This window comes from Dermacentor albipictus, chromosome 10 (assembly GCF_038994185.2).
Source record: "Dermacentor albipictus isolate Rhodes 1998 colony chromosome 10, USDA_Dalb.pri_finalv2, whole genome shotgun sequence".
NCBI lineage: Eukaryota > Metazoa > Arthropoda > Arachnida > Ixodida > Ixodidae > Dermacentor > Dermacentor albipictus.
In genome coordinates, this window is record NC_091830.1 from 47,316,273 (window position 1) to 47,341,347 (window position 25,075).

The window sequence follows — 25,075 nt, forward strand, 5'->3', positions numbered from 1 at the left end:
CGCAGTAGCCAGGACACCGGAATAATTCTGGCAAGCTGGGGTTGATAAACATCTGCCCAATATGCAGCACACATGTTGTTGTTTACACGTCTTTATTCACATTCTTACCCTTAAAGGGCTGCGGTGAATTGGCTCGGGAAGTGGCGGGAGTGAGAAGGTAAGGGAAACAGTGGGGGACCTAATTATCCACATCATGTGATCTGATGCTTTCGCTGGTACGCTCGAGATGAAGAAGCTTGGTCCCCGTGGCTGGAGCCTCAGAATCAACCAGTAATTCGTGCAGTGACCGCCAGAGCTCATTAGCGGTCACAGCACTGCAGTGTCTCGGTAGCAGGTCTGTAGGGAGGTTGGTTGCCATTCCGTTGGGGGCGAAGCAAGGGCCCTTTGCCTGGGGCCAGAGTACTGTGGGCACTACCAGATTAAGTGTGCGAGGTCCACCCTGGTTTTGCAGGGGCTGCAGGTACCCGGACGCGAACATTCCAGGCCACGAGGGTCTTCATGCGTTATTGTGTTTTGTCCCGATTAAAATGCGGTCACCGCAGAGGGGAATTGAACCCACAACCTCGTGCTTGGCAGCGTCTTGTTTTAGTCGCTAAGCTATAGCGGTAGGTGAAAATATTGTTAAAGGACGGCCAGAGGTGTTTTAAATTCCGTTCACGTTCGTTTAAGTAAGTTATATAGCTATATACATGCTTCAAGAAATGAAAATACCACGACCAGCACGAGAGAGGGGAGGGGCGGAGTTAACACTGCATTCAATGCGAAACGCATTTGCAGAATTCGTGGAGCACTCGCAATTGAATTTACTGTTGTGCATTCATATTGAGAGTAATCAGCCAAGCAAACATTGGACAATGTTATCATTTAAACAGCATTTGGCCGACCAGCAATGCTGGCACTAGCATGCCGAAGCCCTGTCCTGGGGATAGCAACAAGCACAGCAGGTCGTTTTGTGACGTAGTAATTCGTTTTCATCTCCAATGTAGATGCAGCAGGGTCAAGATACCTGGCAGCAAAGAGTTTGCGATGCGCTAAATGGGTACGAGAAACGCTGATCGACAACCAGAATGCAGGAGTTCACCGCATGAGCTCTGTTTTCCCCATTCCAACTCAAGGAGGAAGTGCTTGAGACGATTCCGAAAACGGGCGAAAACGTCGTCATGGCCCTCGACATAAAGGGGGCCTTCGACAACGTGAGCCACGCGGCCATCATGGAGGGCATCAACAACACCAACTGCGGGAAGAGAGTGCACGATTACGTCAGGGACTTCCTGAGCAACAGAACGGCGACGGTGGGGCTGGGCGAGCTGAGAAGCAACGTCTTCCCCACGCCGTGCAAGGGCACACCCCAAGGATCTGTCATATCGCCCGTCCTCTTCAACGTGGCAATGATTGGCCTGGCAAGAAAACTTAAGGAGATCCGAGGCATCCAGCACGCGATATACGCCGACGACGTCACAATCTGGGTCACCCAAGGATCCCTCGGAGAGAAGCAAGAAAAACTGCAGGAAGCGGCGACCTGCGTGGAAAACTACACCAGAGAAAGGGGACTGCGATGCTCCACGGAGAAGTCGGAGCTCCTCAGGGTCGGAAAGCACCCAACGCAAGCGACACTGGAGGTGACCCTCGAGGGACACAACATCCCGGAGAAGAACATGATTAGGATCCTGGGCATGTGGCTACAAGGCAGCAGGAAGTGCAGCCACACCATTAGCCTGCTGAGCAAGGCGGCGGAACAGGTGGGCCGCATGATCAATAGGGTGTCCCAAAAGAGATACGGAATGAAAGAAGAAGACACTCTGAAGCTAGTCCACAGCCTAATTGTCAGCCGAGTCACGTACTCCCTGCCGTACCACGTGACGACCAAGGCAGAAAGAGAGCAAGCAGACACCATCCTCAGGAAGGCGTACAAGACGGCTCTGTGTCTACCGAGAAACACGTCGAACGAGAAGTTGCTCCAGCTGGGCATCAGCAACACCTTCAGCGAGCTCGCCGAGGCTCTGCTGGGTACGCAAACCGCGAGACTCAGAGGCAACCCTACGGGACGAGCGCTCCTGAGGAGGTTGGGTCGGGATACGAGCGGACTGGCAGACAGATACGCGGACGTACCGGACCACCTCAGAAAAACCATTAATGTGGGACCACTGCCAAAAAATATGGATCCCAACTTACACGAAAACAGGCGAAAAGCTAGGGCCGAATATGTTGAGAGAACGCTAGCCCAGCTAGACAATACAGTATACACGGACGCCGCCGTATATCCACACGGAAGAGAACGCGTAGCCGCGACGGTAGTGGTTAATAGGGAAGGAAACCCGATCACGTATGCCACAGCAAAGGTCGCTGGCACAGCGGAGGCCGAGGAGATTGCCGTAGCGCTGGCGGCAGCGGAAGGTTATAGAACAGGCCGATCTCTCAACATACTGACGGACTCAAAAGAGGTGTGCAGAAACTACACGAGAGGCAGAATCAGCAAAACTGCCCTCAGAATACTCAGCGGAGCCACCTCCGCCGAGAAGGAAAAGCCCCGACACAAACTAATCTGGATCCCGGGTCACGTAGGCATAGTGGGGAACGAAAGGGCAGACAGCCTAGCTCGAGGTGAAGCGTTCCGAGCTGGGTGGCCGAATGCCCCGGAGACCCACCTACAGGCTTGCGAGGGGGGATACGCAGAGACCCTGAACTTACATAGAGGAACTAGAATTAGATATCCGCCACCACACAAAGACCTCTCAAAGGAGGAAGCGACCAGCTGGCGCAGACTACAGACAAACTCCTTCCCCAACTTACACGTGCTCAATAAGATGTTTCCGACACAATACAGGGCCACCTGCCCTTGGTGCGGTGCCAAACCTACACTTTACCACATCACCTGGGAGTGCGAACGCAACAAAGCATTCCACAAACACGAACACCCGAGTGCGGAGCAATGGGAGAGTCGGCTCACCAGCAGCGAGCTCACGGCCCAAAGGGCCCTAGTGCAGCACGCGAGCGATGCAGCGCGACTCAGTGGAGCCTTGGAATAGGGGCCCACCCTTGCTGAAGAGTCTCCAGTCACCAGTCACCAGCGCCAAGAAGATGAAGACGACGGAGACCTCATAACCGCGAAACTCTCGAAAGACTCAAAAGTTTTCCCTCCCTCCCTCCCTCCCATTCGGCGCAGCACGTGCACACCCTTCTCCGATGCAGCCACACGACTCAGCGTAAATGACCCCAACAGACCACTCACGCAAGGTTCGGCAGTACAAAGTGTGGCGCCGTGCAAAGTGCACTTTGACGTTGCACGGCGCCACACTTTGTACTGGCGAACCTTGCGTGAGTGGTCTGTTGGGGCCATTTACGCTGAGTCGTGTGGCTGCATCGCAGAAAGATGTGTACGTGCTGCGCCGAATGGGAAAAAAGCTCATGCGGTCAACTCCTGCATTCTGGTTGTCGATCAGCGTTTCTCGTACCCATTTAGCTTATCGCAAACTCTTTTTTAATCGTATGCAGTGATACCGGGTAGGTGCTTCGTTTTTGATTGCATACGCGTTGCATCTATTTACATGGCGAGTATTACATATATCGCGTGGATCTATTATATACTGCCCTGACTGCTAGACACACTTTTGTCGCACACACTTCTTTTATTATTTGCAGTTGTATCCTGCGCGTATCGCGTTAAAACTTTATTTGCTTGGATTTGCAAGGCGTTTACGAGTGCCATTTGCACAACTTAGCCTCGCGTATTTTTTAGTTAACACGGCAGTTTAACTTGGGTATCGCACACTTCTAAATTCGCTGCTTTCGCACGTACAGTGTCGTCAGCAAGTGACCAGAGGACGGCGAGCGCGTATTTGTTAGTGCACTTTGACTTGACACGTGACAATATATTACGTCACGTATCATGAACGTAATCAGTTAATGAGGGAAGTCAGAACTTTCACATTCAAATGACGGGGATATTTGAATAACTGCTTTTTCAGGAACCTCCCCCCCACCTCCTCCGGGCTTCAGCTGCCTCCTTCGACCGGGCGACGATGCTGCGCTGGTGGTCCAGGTCTTGACAGGGAAGCTTGCTTCCGCTCCCTGCACGTTTCGGCGGTGATACAGATGTGCGTTGAGTTGGGGGTGCTCTTCTTGTGCTTCCATGGGGCGTGCACCTTCATCATCAGTCATCTTGTAGAGCTTGTGAGCTGCGGTCTGGGGATGTCCCACAGTTGGCGCACATTGAAGATGTGTCGCATGGTGTATGAGACTCCTCAATGGGGGCATGTGTACGAGTACTGCGCCGGACAGTTAAAAGAAATATTCTGTTCCAAAACATACTATAGGTAGTTCCTGCGCTCTGAATATTTCTTGAGGGAAGAAATAATTATCCCCAAATAATCTATAACTGCGCTTCGTCAAGGACACCGTCGTGACTGGGACCAACAACTCAAGCATTATTTGCCGCGAGCCGAAAAAAAAGCCGACTCAAGAGGATGTTTCTTTTTTTATTTCACAAAGAGGAAAACCCAGTATCAGAGACATAAAATGGTTTCGTCAAGTACAGTTTAGGCACTCGTAGCGCGCGAGCCTTTTTCCTTCATTACAATCTTCCTAGTATCATTTCCTGCAACTCAACATGCGTGTGAAGTTACATGTGAAGTACATAGCATTAGAGTCTATTAAGACTGCTGAAACGATGATATAATCTTGCATGCAAAAGGCTGTGAATGTTGGAACTGTGGCAGCAAGTGGGAATATTTAAAGTATTTGCAATGTTTAAAAGCGCTACTTTCAGTTGTTTTGAAAACTCGCCTTGAGTTGGGTGCAACGTTTTTTTTACCTTGCTTTTTAACAACATGGTCATGAAATACAAGCGAAATTAAATTGACAGCTTCACCACTGAAGAGGCGAGCTGTCATGCGTCATCCGTAAAAGTCCCCTGCAGCCAGTGAGACATATCGTCAAAAGGTGAACGCTAATTTGTGGCAATAATGCGGCAGCACATGGTCTTGCTATCCTATTTTTTCTGCTGCGAGTGCGCTGAAATTAATAGCTGCACTATATTAGTCACCACGGAACTTTTTAATACTAAATGTAGGGATGCGGTTTGTGGCGGTCGAAAGGCCAAATGGCACTCAAATATCTTAATATAGGAGAAAGCATGATCTTTGAAAGAGCATGGTTGCGAATGTTTCGAATCTTCACGCCGGAAGCGGTGTATAAGATCAGATGAAATGACAGTGCGCGAATTTTCCCTCTACCAAATATACAGGTGACACTAATAGGAACGGCAAAACAGTAGTGTTAGAAACAACAGAAAGTCTCTTAGGCTGCGTATGCTGTATAGGAAAAGAAAAAGAAATAGGAACATCACTCGATATTCACATTCATGCACTGAAAACTTGTAGAAATCACGATTGCGTTGTCTGTGAGCAAGTGCTGGGGCCTTGGCACTGCTCTTTAAAGGCGCTCCTGCATTCATTATGCGGCTGCGAGGAGGACGATTTTTTAACCCACACAGTACATAAGCCCGGACCTGCAGAAGGAAGAAAACATGAATTCGCTACTATCCTCCTACACCGAGTTAGGAACATATGCTTGTGGAAAGACGAATCAATGATGAGGGTCATGCTAAGGTGAAATTGTGTGGGTGAAGTGCCACTATGGCAAGAAAGTTTAACAAACGCATGAAAAAGTTCTCTGCAGGCAACCTTGGAGACGGTGAAGTACTATCACACAATGGTATCAAATGTACGGTTTAATTGCTGGCAACTGAACTTCGTGCAATTGGTGGAAAGGAACAGCTTTGCGAAAAGTTAGGATGTCACTCTATAAAGTCAAAGAGATTTTCCTTCTCTATATGGGTATTAGCGGTGGCTACAGTGATTAAGAGAAAGTGGTTTCAACAGCAACGCCGCAACCATGCTTAGATGAATGTTGCTCTTTGTGCAGTTTGTCTTCGGCTTCCTTGCTACTGCGGGCCCCCCTCCGGCGGTCCAGGATGCGTCGTCGATTCCGGAACAACGGATACAGGAGTCGTGTCGCCCGTGCCTGGCCTGCCGTGTCTTTTTTGGTGAAGATGGCCTTGGCCCGACCACCGCCGATTTCACCTTATCTCCGTTCGCCTACATAATCACGGACTGTCCAATCCTACTGGTATCCGACGTTGTGACGTCAGTACCTGCGACTATAAGAGCAGCACAGCTGGCAGCTTTCTTCAGTGGGCAAGGCAACAGCAACGCCGCAACCATGCTTAGACGAATTCAGCTCCTTGTGCAGGTATGTCACTTTAAGAATGCTTACTGCATTCGATCTGACGACCCTTTTTTGTTGCTGCTGTCTTGCCCACGATGCGGCAGTTCTTGTTTTGCGTACATTTCGAAAGAGCTTGTGCATCTTGTTAGTAACCTTTTGTTGAGTGGTGATGTTGAGACGAACCCGGGGCCTCCTAATAGGAACCCTCAAGCCAACACAGAGCTAAAGTCGCAGTCCGGATGCACCCCTACTCTCGGTAGGGCGCCAGCAGCGGTTGCTGACGCTCACAGCGTTGATGATATGTTTGCTCAGCTCCTCGCTGGCCAGGACCCAATTGCTCAAGATATTGCTAATCTTATAACCTCCGTTGACTTCCGTTTCAAGGCCTTTGAAAGCCGTCTAGCTACACTGGAACCTTAATTCTCGGCCTATGTGTCTGATGACGTGCAAAATAAAATTCCTTAAACATAACCTCAAACATGCTCCCGTACACTTACGCAAATTGGCATACACAACACTAATACGCCCTAAAATAGAGTACGCATCCGCCATATGGGATCCCCATCAGGCATACCTAATAACTGACTTAGAAGCCCTGCAGAACCGTGCTGTACGCTTCATCTTTTCAGATTATTCACGAGAAACAAGTGTAACAGCATTAAAACATCGCGCCGAGCTTGAACCCTTGTCACTTCGCCGTAATATATTTCGTTTAACACTATTCCATAAACTTTACTATCACGCATCTCTTCATAACGAGTTCATGTGTGAACCCTCAGCCATCTTTCCGCGTCGGGATCATTCTTGCAAAGTAAAAAGCATAATGTGTCATTCCCTCGCATTTGGTCAGTCATTTATACCTCGCACCGCGAAAGAATGGAATAATCTTCCATCACACATTGTCACCGAAACAAATGCCTCAAAATTTACAGACGCTCTACGCAGTACCATGAATACATAATATATCACGTCTGACTCTCTGATTTGTAAACATTTTTTTTCTCTTTTTTTAATGCGCCGTTAACCAAAGCTTCCACGACAGTGTCCCATTTTGTACAAATCATTTAGAGTTGCTGTACTGATAACTATCATAATTTTTTGTCTTTGTACGTTGATGCACTGTAATTAATTTTTTCCCAGTTTTGTTTTTCCATTGTAATTACATTTACGCACTGTTCACCTTACCTATGTAACATTTACCCTATGTAATACCCTCCCTAAAGGGCCTTTAGGGTTATTGTGAAATAAATAAATAAAAAAAAACAGCCACAGCTAGTGAACAGGCTTGTCACGCAGAATTGTGAATTGGAAGCACGTCTCAGTCAAAACAACTTCAAGGCTGTTTCTTCACTTCTCCAGGACTTAGACAATCGCATGACCGCAGCAGATAACGCCGCTGCAGTCAATGACAGATGCACCAAACTACAGGCAGAGGTGGCTTCGCTTACGACAACTGTGACACGGCTACTTTCCAAGAATGATGAACTAGAAGACAGGTCCCGTCGCAACAATGTGATTCTACACGGTCTTGATGAACCGACTGGCGAAACTCCCGAAACATTATTAGCTAATATTTCACGGCTATTTTCTGAGACACTGATGATGCAATGTGCGTCCATTGAACGGTGTCACAGGATTGGTCGGCCTCGGGAAGGCCACCGGCACCCTGTCATGATGAAGATCTTAAGTTTCCAGGAAAAGCTTCAGATCTTCAAAAATGCCCCTAAACTAGTACATTCCGATCTGCGCTTCACCGATGACCTGTCTTCAAATGTGAGATCTGTTCGCAAAAAGCTCTGGGAGGCCTCAGGTTCATTTCGTGAGAAAGGTTTTGTTGTAAAAATGCGCTATGATCATATCTTTATTAACAAAATTCGCTATCACTGGGATCACGTGTCTAACTCAGTGGTGAAATCTTCCAGTAATTCTTTTCGCTCCTCATCTGTACCTTTAGTTAACAACTGTGCCTATGTCAGCAGCCATAATGCATCACCATCATCGCATCTTTGACCAGCTTTCACATCGCTTGATTGCCTTCATTTACTAAATCTTAATGCACGAAGTATCGCCAATAAATTTCCTGCCTTCTTATCTCTTATTCACTCGTAGAGTCCTCAGGTTGTTGCTATCACGGAAACGTGGCTACACAATAGGATTTTTGACTCAGAATCCACTCCACCGGGTTACATCTCAATTCGGACGGACCGACAGAATAGCTAGGGGGTGGCGTCGCCGATTTGCTTCGCTCTTACCTTAGGTTTTCCGTTATTCAAGCTCCTCTAGATACGGAGACGGCCTGGTGCAAACTTTGCTTGGAAAAAATGCAATTTGTAATCGGCGCTTTCAATCACCCCCCGGGAACAACGGTGGACTCGCTTCAAGCAATCGAAACGTTCAAGCACATGCACAACCTAGGTCCTTCACACTTTATTTGTCTGCGTGATTTCAATGCACCGGGCATTCATTGGCCCTCTCAATCGACGTGCAGTCATGATGGCACTTTCGATAAAGAACTTCTAAATTTTAGTCTGAATCTGGCGCTTACCCAGATCGTTTGCGAGCATGCCAGGCAGAATGCTCTTTTGGACTTGATCTTTCTTAGCTCGAACCTCGTCGCGAATGATTACACTTGCGAAGTGGTAGAAGGCACTTCTGACCATAAAGCTGTTTTTGTTTCCCTTCCGTACGTTGTTCCTAAAGCATTCTTCGTTATTCCTATATTTCGCGATTTCAATCAGGCTGACGACACCTCTATTTTGGATGCATTAGCTGATGCCTTCGACACCTTTGAAACCCTCAGTATATCAAGTGACGTGAATGTTCTCGTGACATATTGTGAAAATATTGTCATTTCATGTGTTGAACACTTCGTTCCCATCAAAACAAAAAAAGAAAAATACTAAAATACCTTAGATAACAGAGATATACTACATCTTTCACGTCGTGTTCGCAGGCTTAGACGATTGAAGGACTCCCATAACCCCGTACATACTGCTAGGTTTGCTAAGGCGAAGGAGGATCTTTGTATAAAAACCAAATCAGCTAAAGATTTCTGTTATAGCGCGCAGCTACCGCTTCTGTTGAAAAGTAACCCGCATAAGCTCTGGAGATCCATTTTTCCTTGCGACAGCTCTTGTACATAATTATTTGTGAACAACAAAATGACTAGTGATTCATTATTAATCTCCAACGCCTTCAACACATACATTGAGTCCCTTTTTACTTGAGATAATCATATTGTTGCTTGTTTTCCGAAAATTCATCCAACTTGCCCCATTAATGATATCTTAATTAGCACGGAAGGTGTCTTAAACCTCATACTAAATCTTGATAGAAAGAAAAGTGAAGGGCCTGATGGAATCCCGAATTTGTTTCTCGTTCCGTATGCCCTTGGACTTCTATGCCTTACTCTTATCTTCAACAAATCACTAACTTCCGGCATAATACCTTCATCATGGATGATGTCTAAGGTGCTTCCGTTCTTTAAGTCAGGTAGTAAGCAGTATCTTCCTAACTACCGGCCAATATCTTTAACACCATATTCATGCAAAATACTAGAGCATATAGTATACAAACACATTACGGAACTCCTTGAATCAAACAACATTCTCTCTAAAGAGAATGGATTAAGACGCGGTTTTAGCACCATAATACAACTTGTCGAGTTCACGCATGAGAAAGCTTCTAACCTGGATAACAGATTTCAAATTGACGCTTTATTCATAATTTTTTTCACAGCTTTCGATACCGTACTTCACTCAAAACTACTGTTCAAACTAAATGCCATTCTTAACAGCACTCAAGTAGTGAACTGGATAGAGAGTTTTTTGTCTCACCGCTCTCGTTTCGTAAGCTTTAACTCGATCAATTCCTCGGTGGTGGATGTGTCCCTCAAGGATCGGCCCTCGGTCGTCTACTTTTCTTACTATATATTAACGATTTACCACGCGAGATATCAACTAAAAGCCGAACGTATGCAGACGACTGCATATTGTATTACATCATTCCATATCCTTTTGAGCATGTTCGCCTTACTGAATCATTGGTCAGATTTTTCAAATGGCGTAAAACATGGCAAATGAATATTAACTTCCGTAAGACTCTCGTTATGTCCCTCTCAAATAAAGCTAGCCCGTTATTTTTCAGCTACGAATTTAATGTTAATTTAATACAACGCGTTCTTGAACATAAATATATTGGACTTACGTTCACCACTAACCTGTCCTGGTGAAAGCACATTGATTCCATTACAACTAAAGCTCTACAAAAACTCGCTTATTTACGTCGTACACTGCCTAATTCTCCACGCGACACTATATTACTGTTATGTAAAACTATTGCACGCCCTATAATTGAGTATGGTAGTATCGTTTGGAATCCCTACAAGCAGTACGAAATAGGCAGAGTTGAGGCCATCCAAGGGAAAGCCATTAGATTTGTCTAGCGACGTTATGACCACCAGTTCTCAGCATCGTCAGTTATGTCCTCAGTCAACCGAACATCCCTCACCGAACAGCGACATGTTAATTTTTAAAAAATTTTTCATGGCATTATTCATTCATCTTGTCGCCTCTCCAGTAATGCATATATCACCTTTGCAAAAATCTCTTCTAGTAGGAGACATCACGCGCTTAACATTACAACATTTTTTGCACGCACTAATACTTTTAAGTATTAGTGCGTTTTTTTAATACTCTTTCTCCATAAAACAATTGAAACATGGAATTCGCTACCAGGAACCAACCGTTCTCTCCCATTAAATGAATTCTTGTCTGTGCTCCCTCAGCGTTGCACTTAAACTTTCTTTCTTTATTGTATTTCTTTCTCGTATTATAGTGTATTATCCACTTTTGCTATAGCCTCACCGGGGGCTGCAGTATGTGTAAATACATACATACATACACACACACATACATACACACACACACATACATACACACACACACATACACACACACACACACACACACACACACACACATACATACATACATACATACATACATACATACATACATACATACATACATACATACATACATACATACATACATACATACATACATACATACATACATACATACATACATACATACATACATACATACATACATACATACATACATACATACATACATACATACATACATACATACATACATACATACATACATACATACATACATACATACATACATACATACATACATACATACATACATACATACATACATACATACATACATACATACATACATACATACATACATACATACATACATACATACATACATACATACATACATACATACATACATACATACATACATACATACATACATACATACGTACGTACGTACGTACGTACGTACGTACGCTGTTACAAGGTAATGCGTGCTTAATGAACGTGCTACTCGGCCGAGCGAAGAAGACTACAATTGTTTGGAACCTTTGCAAACGTGGCATTTCAGCAATTTCGTCTTGACTTTCTTTGTTACAATAGTTATGCATGCTAGGTTGATCTAGATACTGGAATTATTTTTGGCCCCCACTCCTCTCCCTAAATTTTCTTTAGTTTAAGATGATATGTAATTTACTTTAATTGCAGCGCTCTGTCATATGCACTGAATTCAGGAGGTTATAGTCCACTACGTCAATGCGCGTTGCAACAAAGTGAGGGCAGTCGATTGTCAGATCGACTGCGATTGGATACTTTACAGGGTATGGACACTTCTCATGTGAAAAGCGAGTAGCGACATTTTATTAAATGCGTTTCTGCTATGAAGCTGTAAAACCGAGAGCTTTCGACAAACCATGTTAAATATCGGGCGAATGCCGTAGACGTTCTGGGGCAGCACTATTTTGCTTTATGCGCTGCATTAGTAAGCTTTTGTTATAGTAAAGCAACATGAAAAAAAAGTAGTCGTATGATAAAGTGTATCATATTGTTGATACAGAAAACCACACTCACCACTTCCCCTTCTAGGACCCCGTATGATAAAACAATCTCCTGAAGCATGTAAAATTTCGTACTCTCCTTTAAACGATGCTGTGAATTCTGTATTTGCTGCAAAGAATTTTACGCCACCGTGTTCAAGGACATTCTTCTCAGCCTACGATTCATCAGCAGACATCATTGCGCCATATCTCTAACATTTCTAAAGTTAGGTGCAATATGTGAAACCAACCATTAAAACTGTATACTGTAACACTAACCTTGCCAATGTGTATATAACAAAAATGATAAGTACAATTAGCGTATTTGTGCAAAGAGAAGAAGTGTAGTACACTTCACTTACGCGTGACACAAAAAGATAATTCCGCCAACATGGAATATCAATCTAGGGGTTTGGAGACAAAGAGAAGGGAAGAAGCTGGAAGTCAAACATTGAACAAGTCGACTACGAAAAGTGCGCATGGTGACGTGCTATATACCTTAACTTGTAGAAGCATTCCCGGCATTATGGTTGCGTTAGCACAAAATAATATTTATCCTTTTTTACAAGCATAAAGGAAGCATCGCTCTAAGCTATTTCCACATTTGCGTGCAATAGCGTGGCAGCCGCCATGCCATTGAGGACGGATTGGTTAATTGTGAGCAATCACGAAATGGGCGTATGCCCACATCGGTCAAGACGGTCATACTCCAGGCGCGAGCTTCGGCGGTAAAGTTTCATTTTGGGCAATTACTATACCACGAGATGGAAAACATGTCAATGCTTACCACGTTAAAGTTGACAGTCACCGTTAGATGGGTTCTGCATATTATTAGTCATCTACAGCACAGTAGGTCTTCTCACAGGTGACTCTTTCTCTGTTGACTAAAACGAGGAATTTTCTCATAGCTTTGGACGTCAAAAACACCCAAGAGCGTTTTTTTTTCGCGCACGCATTCAGGCCTAATGCTCACAGTTGATTAGAGGCTAGCGTGGCCGCTTTCTGGAGCATGGCACGCACGTAAAGCGGCATCAAACCAGATGCTCAAAAACAGTTGTCACCTGCATATAGTAAGACGCGAACTGATTGAACGGAACCATGATATCGGAGAAGTTAATGGTTGCCGAAGATCGCGGCATATATTCGTGGTGGTTGCAGTCGGTAGCGTTGCCGGCAGCAGAGTGCGCAGTAAACAATGCTTAGGCGATGATTTGGAGACGGAATAGCTCGGAAGCTGCGACGAAAGTGCATAAGATGACAGTGTAGATGCACGAAGATAAGTTGGAACCGAAATACTTGACTATGGGTGGTAGGATGTCGTGAGCTGCAGCGAAAAAGGTTAACCAGCGCTAACAGAAAAGCAAGATCGAAGAATTACGACTTGTGTCTGCATTGCCGCTCGTGTCGTGGTTCGTGGCAAAAAACTTGCCGAGGCCAGCAGTCCTTCTACCTTCTCTCGATTGTCAGACGGAGCAGGTGGGGACACGGTCTTGCGCTGCTTGCGGAAGCAGATACATATTGCTGTCCAACGGATGAGATACTGATACATTGCTTCTCACCTCCGGGAGTTGGAAGTTACCCTACTGCATATTGTGCCGACACTGTAGAGCGCGGATCGCAGTAGACCCTTGGACTGGTGGGCAGCACGGTGAAGAGGCGACACATTTTTGGCTGCTAATAAGCAGAGATGGTCCACAAATTTCAACGGACCGACGTAGTTGCTCAGTGGCTATTGTGTTGAGCTACTGAGTTCGAGATCGTGTAATCGAATCCTGGCCATGGCGGCCGCATTTCGATGGGGGGCGAAATGCGAAAACATTCGTGTACTTGGTTTAGGATACACGTTAAAGAACCCCAGGTGGTCAAAATTTTCGGAGTCCTCCACTACGGCCTGCCTCATATTCAGAAAATGGTTTTCGCACCTAAAACCCCATAATTTTTTTTAAATTTTGATGGTTCCGTCGTGACGCTGCTGATCTCCAGAAATGCGTCCAGCTGAGCGAAGATTTCTCCTTTAGCCGTCCGTAACGATATAACTGGCAGGAAGAGCGGAGGAAGGTCAATGTCAGCGGGCTGCTCAGGCACACGTGCGTAACTCGTGGTCCCCATGCTAACTCGGTGTGACGGTGGCTGAAATGCCCAGCTGTAAACCTATCATTTAAGCTTGATAGTCACGGTATGATTTCGCATGCGGCCAGCCATACGACTGTTTGCACCAACACCGCAGCTGTCCTAACCCTACAAATGCCGACTCCATGCGGCATCGGTTTCCATGCTGCATGAACGATTATCTCGCTGGACTTGGTCCAGCGGTTGCCGAGTCGTACGGATATCCGGAGCCAATAAAAGCACTGATAGCGTGCGCGTTATAGTGGCGACAGGCGTGAAAATGGCTGTTACAGGACCTGCGGAGAGGCGCAAGCGAGCCGGTTCCCAACCGATTCAATGCGATTGAGGTAGCGCCATTATTAGCCCTTTATGTCTGACAAATAAGGCACAATTGTTTTTACTAACGTGAAGAATATTGCCAAAGAACCCACCTGACGATGAATATCGGTGTTAATGCCATGAGCACTTCAGAAATGTACCGTACACCATACCGCTGAAGACACCCTGATTAGCAATTTGCAGAGCGCATCCTAAAGTGACCATTGCTTCGGGTACGACCAAATTCACTCATTTCATATTTATACGGTAGCATAGCAGCTGCTTACGTGACATGATTTAATAAAAATTCGTAGCCTCGTCCGTACCCTAAAAGAAACTATTAGGCTACGGACGAGGTGATCTGATATATCTTTCTCCTAGCACATGAAGGGGGAACAAGTTTCCTTCTTTTTGGGCTTTATGCTTTATACAATAAAGCGAAGGCAAAACTACGAGCGAAGGGGTGGTAGCGGCCGCCAATTGAAGCAGAAATAGAGAGAGAGAGAGAGAATAAAGAGGAAAGGCACGGAGGTTACCCAGATATGAGTCTCCGGTTTGCTACCCTACACTGGGGATGGGGGATAGGGGTTAGAAACATGACAGAGAGGAAAACGCTAAAAAAACAAAGAAGAGCACGCACACACGGCGACACAAACACACAAAAGGCGTTCCAGTTAGAGACGTTCACAAAGGCCAGTAGATTGCAAAAACCGCAATAGTGCGCGCATGGCCTTCTTCTGTCACATTAGGTCCTTTCGATGGTGCAGAATTCTTGTTTCCGATAGTGGTTGGTCATCCAGTTGGTCAAGTTCATGGCAAAGGCATTCGCACTGCGGACGGTACTGCAGGCAGACGCACAAAATATGGTCAGTGTATTCTTCATGGTCACAGTGGTCACAGGTTGCGGTGTCCATCATGTCTATGCGGAACGCAATGGCTTTGGTAAAGGCAACGCCCAACCACAGTCGATACAAAAGCGTGGCATCTCCACGGCGAAGCTGTGATGGAGCTCGAAGACTTATTTATTTATTTATTTTATTTATTTACAATACTGCTACTCTCATTTGAGAGCGTGGCAGTTGGGCGATACAGTAGGCATGTATATGAATACGCATTAAGGCAGAACAATAATTGAAAAAAAGGAAGAAAAGAAAAGCAATTGCCCAAGTATGGTAATATAAGAAAGAAGCTGAGTTTGGAAACAAAAATGCAAGTTTGCACATGACAGTTAATTAACATGATACTGGCAGTTAAGAACACGTAAGTAATTAGTTATACAAAAAATAGGAGCGAACTGAAAGATAACACTTAACGCGTGAAGAATATTTAAATTGTGTGAAGGGATGCGCTTAAAACATACACTTCGAGAGCGAGAAGACACGAAATGGAAAAAAAGAACAATCTAGGCAAGCAATCAGCAGGTAATGGCAGTTACAACAATTATCTTAGGACTAGCAGTAGGTACAGTAATGACAATTTATTTTGGGAACACAGTGTACCATATGTCCACATAACGACAATCAAACCAAAATGGAAAAAGAAAAGTGGGAAGTCAAAAGCAACACAATGCAAAATTTGTGACGATGACCCGTGCGATGATAAACTGTTTTATTTACGCACTGCAGCTTCCACTTGTGAAGTAAATTCGGACAACGATTCGATGGCGGTTATAGTAGGATCAAGGCGGTTCCATTCAGCAATTGTAAGGGGGAAGAATGAATACTTAAACGTGTCAGTGTTGCATGTGTATTCTGTTAAAGTGTGCGCATGTTTGTTACGTGTTTTTCGAGCCTCAGAAAATGAAATGTACCTGGACGCATCTATCTTATAGTTATTTTTTAGAAGCTGAAACAAGAACTTCAGGCGAGCGTGTTTTGCCCTGGTAGATAGCATTTGCAATCCAGACTGCGTTAGAAGATTAGTCGGTGAGTCAGTACGTTTATATTTATTGTGAATGAACCTTATAGCCTTTCTTTGTACTGCCTCTAATTTTGTTATGTTAGTTGTTGTATGAGGAAACCAGACTGTGTTTGCATATTCGAGAACCGGCCTAACGAACGTTGTGTAGGCCAGTAGCTTCGTTGATGTTGTAGAGAGCGCAAGGCTTCTTTTGAGGAAGAATAATTTGCGTAATGCTCCTGCCGTGACATTCGAAATGTGTTTATCCCACCTGAGGTCTGAGGTTAATGTAACTCCCAGGTATTTATGTTGTTCAACTTTAGTTAGTGGTATGCCGTTAATCTCATATGTAAAGTTAGATGGTCTTGTTTTCCTTGTTACGGTCATGACGACAGACTTTTTTACGTTAATTGACATCTGCCAATTAGAGCACCAAAAAGCTAGAGTGTTGAGGGATGTATTAAGTGCGATGTTATCGTTATAATTAGTGATTTCCCTATAGATGACGCAGTCATCGGCGAACAGTTTTATATTACAACCAATGTTAGCTGTGATGTCATTAATATAAATTAGGAAGAGTAATGGCCCAAGAACTGAGCCTTGGGGAACTCCGGAAGTAACGGTGACAGTGTTAGATAGCATTTTTCCGTAGGTTACAAATTGCGAACGATTGGCTAGAAATTCTTTTATCCAGGCTGAAAGGAGCCCTTTCCCAACAACACTTTCAACTTTAGCGATTAATTTGTTATGGCACACACAATCAAATGCCTTAGATAGATCAAGTAAAATCATGTCAGTCTGGCCGCGGTGATTGATAGTATATGCAAGATCGTGGACTAGTTCTGTTAGTTGGGTTACTGTTGATAAACCACTGCGAAAACCATGTTGGTAGGGAGACAAGAAGCCAATGCTCTCTAGAAAAACCGTTATGTGCTTTAAGATTATGTGCTCTAGAAGCTTACAGGATGTACTAGTTAATGAAATGGGTCTAAAATTTGAAATTTCTGCTGTGTCGCCTGATTTATGGATAGGTATTACCTTTGCAATTTTCCAGTCGTTCGGTAGTTGTGAAGTCGTCAGTGATTTACGAAAAATTATGCCGAGGTATCTACTGCACCATTCCGCATACCTTTTCAGAAAGTCGTTAGGTATGTTGTCAGGACCACTGCCTTTTTTAGGGTCAAGATTAAGCAGAAGATTAAGTATGCCAGCGTCCGTAATGTCTAATTCGCCAATGCTTAAGCCCTGTCTCGTTAGAATGGGGGGAATAATGTTATTGTCTGTAGTAAATACTGATTGAAAAAAAATGTTATATGCGTTGGCTTTCGCAGTTTCTTCCTCTGGGCTTAAGTGGGACGCTTCTCTATCATTGGTGCGAAAGTGCCTCCAGAACCTTCCGGGATTATTAGTAAGAAAGCTCGGTAACGTTACATTAAAATAATATTCTTTTGCTCGTTTGGCTGCAAGCTTGAATTCCGCGATGGCATTAGGAAGTTTCGTCACGCTGGATTTGTTCCCTCCTTTAATTTTTATTGTTCTACGCAATCTTTTCAGACGGCGCTTTGCCTGAATTACTTCTCGGGTTATCCAGGGATTATTTTTTGGCGGCCGTTTGGTTTTAGTGGGCACGTAGTTCGTGACGCAGTAGAGGACGATAGATTTGAACCTAAGCCAAAGGGAATGTACGTCAACAGAGGCATTGGAACCCATTTGGGAAAAAGGCTGGAACTCGTGGTCAAGGTATGTTAGTATGCTATTGTCATCAGCGTTTTGGAAGTCGGATACTGTGGACACAGGAAAGTGGGTAGTAGTACCAACGAGTGGTAACACGCATACTGGTACGTCATGATCTGATATGCCACGAATTACGTCAGTTCGTACATGGTTAATATCGAAATGATGGCTGATAAATATTAGGTCAAGAATGTTTTGAGTGGTTCCCACTGAACGCGTTGGACGGGAAACAACCTGATGAATATTGAAGGTTAACATGAGATCAAATAGTGCATCCGAGGCTGCTGACGAGTAGTGCATGTCACTCCAATTAATGTCAGAAAGATTAAAATCACCCATAAGGGCGATGCGTGAACCATGGGCGTGACGTTGCATGTAGTCGTGAATGGCACTGATACACTCGTCACCCGAGTTCGGGCTCCGATAAACACACCCTAAAACAACGTTTCTACCTTCGCAAAGCAATTTACAAAATACCGCCTCAGCGTCTTTTACCTCAGGCAGAACGGAAAACGCAAAACATTTTTTTATTAATAACGCCACTCCACCACCACGTGTGGGACGGTCTTTTCGGATAACGGAATAATTAGGCGGCGCGAACTCTTGATCAAGAATGTCGGACGTGAGCCACGTTTCTGTTATTGCTGCTACATCAGGCTCATAATCAATTAACAAGTTTTCAAGTGCCTGAGGTTTGTTGACGACGCTTCTAGCATTTACAGTGAAAAGTGTTAGTTCACTGATTTTCCGCCTCGGCGAGTTACAACACCGCTTTTGTCTTTTCCGGTGATGTTCTTTGCTTTGCCGGCACGGCGATTTTCTGACCTTCTTTCTGAATCGTTTTTTTCAAGCGGCACTTTGTCATCCTGCTCGTTGCTCCAAACATACGGGCGATTGTTAATGTATAGTTTGTCGAAAACCAGCGAAACCTTTTCATTATTTTGCCGGTTTACCTTCGCGCTGTTCCAAAGTTTTCTTCTGATATCCCGCACGCGTTTTGAAAAGTCTTCTGCAATAGAGAGTTGAGTGTCCTTAAGTTTGTACCCCCTTTTCAGTATTGTATACTTATCTCTAGAATCTAGTAATTTGAAGATTACAGGCCGAATCTTGTTAGGTTCTGCTTTCCCTATCCTATGTACGCGTTCGATGGCTACTGCTTTTAATTCCAGAGGGCCTTCAATAACGTCTTTATTCACTGTGCGTTCCAGTGTCAAGGGAGTCTCTCCAGTAGCTTCTGGTAGTCCGTATATTATCAAGTTAGAGCGTCTGCTACGATTTTCTAGATCATCGATTTTATTTTGCAGTGATAATATTACCGAATTCATGCTTGCTATTTGCTCTTGACAAGAATCGATTTTTTGTTCCAGGTTTGTCAACATGTTTAGTTTCTTATCGATTTCAGTTAGACAATTTTCCTTAATGTCTTTAATATCTGCGGCTATTTCCTTTAATTGTTGGCTTATTTCGGGGCCGGGATTAGTTTCGACATCTCCGCCAAGTAATAGAAGCTTTAGCATAAGCTTCTATTACTTAATAATTACTATTATCTATTACTTAATTCTATTACTTCTATTACTTAATAACTTAATGATGGATCAAGGGAGTAGAGTCGAGAATTTCTTAAAAGGGGGTCGTTCGATTTCTACATAGTGCACTGTCGAGCAGGCAGGCGGACCTTCCGTGCTGCATCAGTTCTAGAAAGTGGAATTGGGACGTGGTGCTCCTCAGTATCGGCTGAGCGGGCAGCTTGATCCGCCCGTTCATTGCCGATAATCCCGCAGTGACTTGGAAGCCACTGGAAGGTTACTTCGCGGCCTGCATCACTTATATGGTGTAACGTCTCTGTAATATTGAATATTAGTTGTTCTCGCGGTCTGCGTCGTAAAGGTGACAGTAGAGACTGCAGTGCCGCCTTCGAATCGCAGAATATCGTCCACTTGTGTAGCTGTACATCACCAACGTGATGAAGGGCAGTAAAGAGAGCTGCGAGCTCTGCTGCCGTCGATGTTGTCACGTGGGTCGTCTTAAATTTGATTGTTGTAGGTTTCGCTGGTATGGCGATTGCCGCCGCGGAGCTGCTTGGAAGGACAGATCCATCAGTGTAAATATGCGTACAGTCACGGTAGTTCTCGTAGAAATATGGTAGCGTGAGCTGTCTAAGGGCTGGTGATGATAGATCAGCTCTTTTCGAGATACCAGGTATTGTGAGGTTGATTTTTGGCTGAGTGAGGCACTATGAAGGAATCGAAGGTCTCGCAGCCGGAGTGAAACAAGCTGGCAATGATTCATCATATGCGGTTATCGTTTGGCTGAAAGATGTGTGTGATCTGTCCGCTGAGAGAGAGGCTAAGTGGTCACGAAGAGTCCTGGCTAGATGCCTTATATGGGTCCTCAGTACTTCAATTTCATTATGGGTCTTGACAAGGTGGTCTTTAGCGATTGCTATCGCAGCTACTGTTGAAGCACTCTGAGGTAGGCCTAGACAGATCCGGAGCACTTGACCCTGAAGACTTTGTATTGTGCGTAGATTCGTTTTACCTATGTTATTTATTTCTGGCAAGCTGTATCACAGAAATCCTAGAAAAAGCACCCTGTACAGTTGTAACATGGCACTTGTCGACATTCCCCAGGTCTTGCCAGCGAAAAACTTGAGCAGGTGGCAGATGCCTGTCAACCGTTTCTTCACTATGATACGTGAGGGCTCCATGACGAGTCCCTGTCGATTATGACACTTAGAAACTTGTACGATCAGATTCGTCGCATTATTTGGCCATTAGTAATTACGCTGTAGTTCGCCATGGGTTTGCGCGTAAATGGCACTAGTGCGCATTTCTCGGAGGACATTTCCAGGCCTCGATTACGGAGATAGATACCGGTTTGTGCGGCGGCTCTCTGAATTCTCGCTAGCAACTGCAGGGATGTTTCTGCAGACGTCTATATGCAGATGTCATCCGCGTAAATTGATAGCCTGACTGTGGTTGGCACGTGCTCAAGGAGAGCAATTGGTGTTAGATTAAATAACACAGGGCTAAGTACACCACCCTGGGGGACGTCCCAGCAGGTATAATGTAGACAAGTATGGCCTTCCTCGGTGCTTACAAAAAGGATCGCATGGAGAGATAGCTCCGTATCCATTGAAACACCCGACCACCCACTTCTACCTCTGCGAGAGCAGAGAGAATATCTACATGCGTAACGTTGTCGTACGCCCCTTTAACTTCAAGGAATAAAGAAGCGCAGAGACGCTTACGGCATTTGTCATGCTGAATGTAGGTGACCAGGTCGACGACGTTATCGATCGATAATCGACCACGCCGGAAGCCCCCCATGGCATCTGGGTAAGTGTTGTACTCCAAGTGCCACTCTAGGTGTCCTATAATCATCCTCGCCATTACTTTGCCCACACAGCTCTCCAAAGCGATCGGGCGATATGATGAGAGTTCCAACGGCGACTTGCCAGGCTTCAGCAGTGGAACAAGGCGACTTGTCTTCCAGTTTGTTGGTAGCGTGCCATCTATCCAAGATTCATTGTACACCTCAAGGAGAACTCTCGCTCGCTCCCCCCAGGTGACGCAGAGTTCGGTAGGAAATTCCGTCAGGTCCTGGCGCTGATGTGCGGCTAAACAAAGCTAATGCTGCCTTAAGTTGGTGGATTGAGAATGGTAGATCCATCCGGTGATCACGTGGTGGCGGACAGCTACTCGAAGGCGATGGAATGTAGGTAGCTGTGAGTTGGCCGGATAATCTGGCACAGAAATCCTCTGCCACGTCAATCTCTGATCTCTTTTGAGAGAGGACAAGCGCCTTGAACGGGAATCGCTGTACGGGGGTGTCCGGAGACCGCGCACCGTTCTCCATAGTATGGATAAAGGCTTGCATGGATCTAGCGACTCACAGAAGACAGTCCAATGTTGCGATTCGAGCTTGTCTAACCGGCGCTGTATCTTCTTTTGCGCGCGCCTGGCGGTCCGTAAACCGTCCATTGTCTTCGTACGTCGGTGTCTTCGTTCAGCACGTTGTCGGATTGCTCGAAGTCGTTCTAGTTCCTCATCAAATTCAATCAGTATCGAAAAGCATATGAGAGTACGCACAGCGTCTTACACCGCGCTCTTGGTTGCCTCTTCCAAGTCGAAAGATGGATTGGCGTCGCAGTGTTCTTCCATAATAGGCTGAAATTTAGGCCAGTCCAATCTTTGGATCGTATCCCGTATTTTGGAAAGGGGCAATCGTCTGATCTTGATGTAGGTGGGGATATGGTCGCTTCCTTGCGTCACTATGTCCGCAAACCACCCTGCACGTCTGAGATAGCTTCATGAGACGAAGGCAAAGTGGAGACAGCTGCAGTACGTGGAGCCACGTAAGAACGTTGGACTTCCATCATTCAGCAGCCAAAGTTCATTACTGGAGGCGAAAGATACCAGAGCTCTGTCTCTTGCGTTGATCTTCGGACTTCCCCAGAGTGTATGATGGGCTTTGAAGTCTCCAATAATGACCCAGGGATTGGCAGTTGAGGAAAAGATGTCTCGTAGTCTTTTGCAATCAAATCGACTTGAAAGTAGAGGCCAAATTTTTTTCTTTACGTTTAGGCATATATATTGATTATTGTCTTTACGTGGTACAGGCTGATGAATGTAGGTGAGGTCAGGGACAATAAACTCCAAAACCTTACGGTTTTTATAAACAGTTGACGACATAAACAATTCATATGCAGAAAGCCTGATCGTGTTCGATAAGTTCAGCTCGCAAATGACGATAATGGGAAGCCAATCGGCGTACACGAAGCGACGGAAATTCGAAAGGCCCTCTCTGAGTCGGCGGGCATTCCACTGAAAAATAGCTGCTTGTCGGACCTCTTCCCTAAAGGACCTACTCAAGGGCTACCAGCACCAGACTCAGCGCGTTCAGTACTTGAAGCGCACTTCTGGCAGATGGTGTGTGCATGTTGCTTAGCAACACGAGAATGGTAATCATTAAAGGCCAAATAAGTGCTATCACTTGCTCATCTCTTTTCCGCGACTCCTCGGATATAGCACCTTCCTGCAATGGGGGCTGCTTCTACTGCGGCCCTTCTGGCGGTCGCGTACGTGGAAGTGGCGGCCATTCTTTTGTGGAGTGAGATCTGGCAGTTTTCTCCCTTCCAACATCGGTGTTCGGAGTGCTGGAAGCTTCCGCTGATGCTGCATGACGAGTTGACTTTTCCTGAAAGCTTCATGGTTTCCGTCGCGAAAACCTTTGACAGTGACGTCGTCTTCGCCGCACTTTCACAGCGGCCTCTTTGTGGTAGAGTAGTCTCTCACCATTTGTTAAGGTATGGTGAACTATTTATTGATCTGGGGACAATCTTTAGGAAAGGTGCAGTGATCACCCTTGCACGTGGTTCCGCTGCAGTTGTCTTCTGAGTGGGGTTCGGAACATCGATAGCACACGACCGAATTTCTGCAAACGCCCTTCACATGGCAAATTTTCTGACAATTGAAACATTGAATTGGTCTTGGAATAAATGGTCGAACCTTGTGGCGAAAGTGGCCGACCTTCACGTAGGGCGGAAGGCCGTCGCCTTTGAAGGTCATCCTCACACAACGCGTGTTGCCGAGGCGACCAACAAGCACAATGACGTTGTGTTCACCTGCTTGTTTTATGTGAACTTGGAGGTCTGCATTAGGTATTTCATTATTAATGTCGTAGATGACTCCTATTATTGTGGCAACATTCGATTTGCACGATGGATCGGACCTTGATTTTCCCAGCTGCGTTACATGTTGTAGTAGTTGTGTAGTTACATGATGTAGTATGAATATCAGTTTTTGAGCAGCATGACGATATGTCTGGTCCTAAATATTATTTGTGTACTTCATTCACTGCTGAACAAAAAGAAGCAAGCATTCATGTCATAAGTAGAGCTGATTGATTCAGACTCAACACAACGCATTACAGCAGTCATTGACGCGCGTTCATCACTATCCAACTTAGGCATGATCTAGTCATTAATTTTCCGAAAGCGCAAGAAATATTATTGGAAATCTCACCCATAGCTTCAACTTTCAATATTGGCGTTCTGCCTATGGTGCTGAAGCTCAGTTCAACATCAGCTTGACTGAAAGAAAGGGAAATTTATGCTGTTGTATTACTGAACGGTGAACTCCACAACGGTGAACATCCACAAACAAGCGTGCAGACAGCGAGAAGTTAGTTATGGACACTAACATGTAGGAGGTACTCATGCAGTTTCTTTATGGTACAGGCGTGCTCGAATTAAAGTTTAACATACCACGTGGCAAATGGTGCAGGGAGAAAGCTTCTAAATTTGAAGTTCCACCTTAAATTTACGTGAACATTACGCTCATGTTTGCGGCTCACATCCGCAGAACTTCCACGTTTCCTGTGCTACGTCGCGATGGTCGTGCTTCGTGGCACTGAAGAAATAGATTTTCTCAAGTTGGCACCGTACGTGATCAAACATGTATTATTGCGCTTCCAAGTTTTCCCTAGCATACAACCAGCCATTATAAGAGGTAGGCGCTTGCTTTTGCAACCATCAAAATGGCGATATTGATGGCCCACAACTTGTTACTATATGCGTTGCCTGCTCTTCTTTAATGAGCGAAATTTACAAAACCATGTATAGCAATAAGAAACTCCGGTCGGTCGGTCGGTCGGTCGGTCGGTCGGTCGGTCGGTCGGTCGGTCGGTCGGTCGGTCGGTCGGTCCGTCGGTCCGTCCGTCGGTCCGTCGGTCCGTCCGTCGGTCGGTCGGTCCGTCCGTCGGTCGGTCGGTCGGTCGGTCCGTCCGTCCGCCCGTCCGTCCGTCCGTCCGCCCGTCCGTCCGTCCGTCCGTCCGTCCGTCGGTCGGTCGG

At 45.4% G+C, this 25,075-nt stretch overlaps 1 protein-coding gene across 4 annotated transcripts in view; it reads right to left on the bottom strand.

Annotated features, from left to right (window-relative positions):
• Positions 1 to 4,518: 4,518 nt before the first annotated feature.
• The window catches only part of LOC139050731 (uncharacterized), a 123,332-nt gene continuing 102,775 nt past the window's right edge, over positions 4,519 to 25,075 (bottom strand). For all 4 annotated transcript variants that reach the window (XR_011509057.1, XR_011509056.1, XR_011509058.1 and 1 more), the window contains one exon: positions 4,519 to 5,506. Coding sequence is in view for 1 of the 4 variants with exons in the window: in XM_070527415.1 (XP_070383516.1) it covers positions 5,479 to 5,506 (28 nt within the window). In the remaining 3 variants the exon portion in view is untranslated. The remainder of the gene's footprint in view (positions 5,507 to 25,075) is intronic.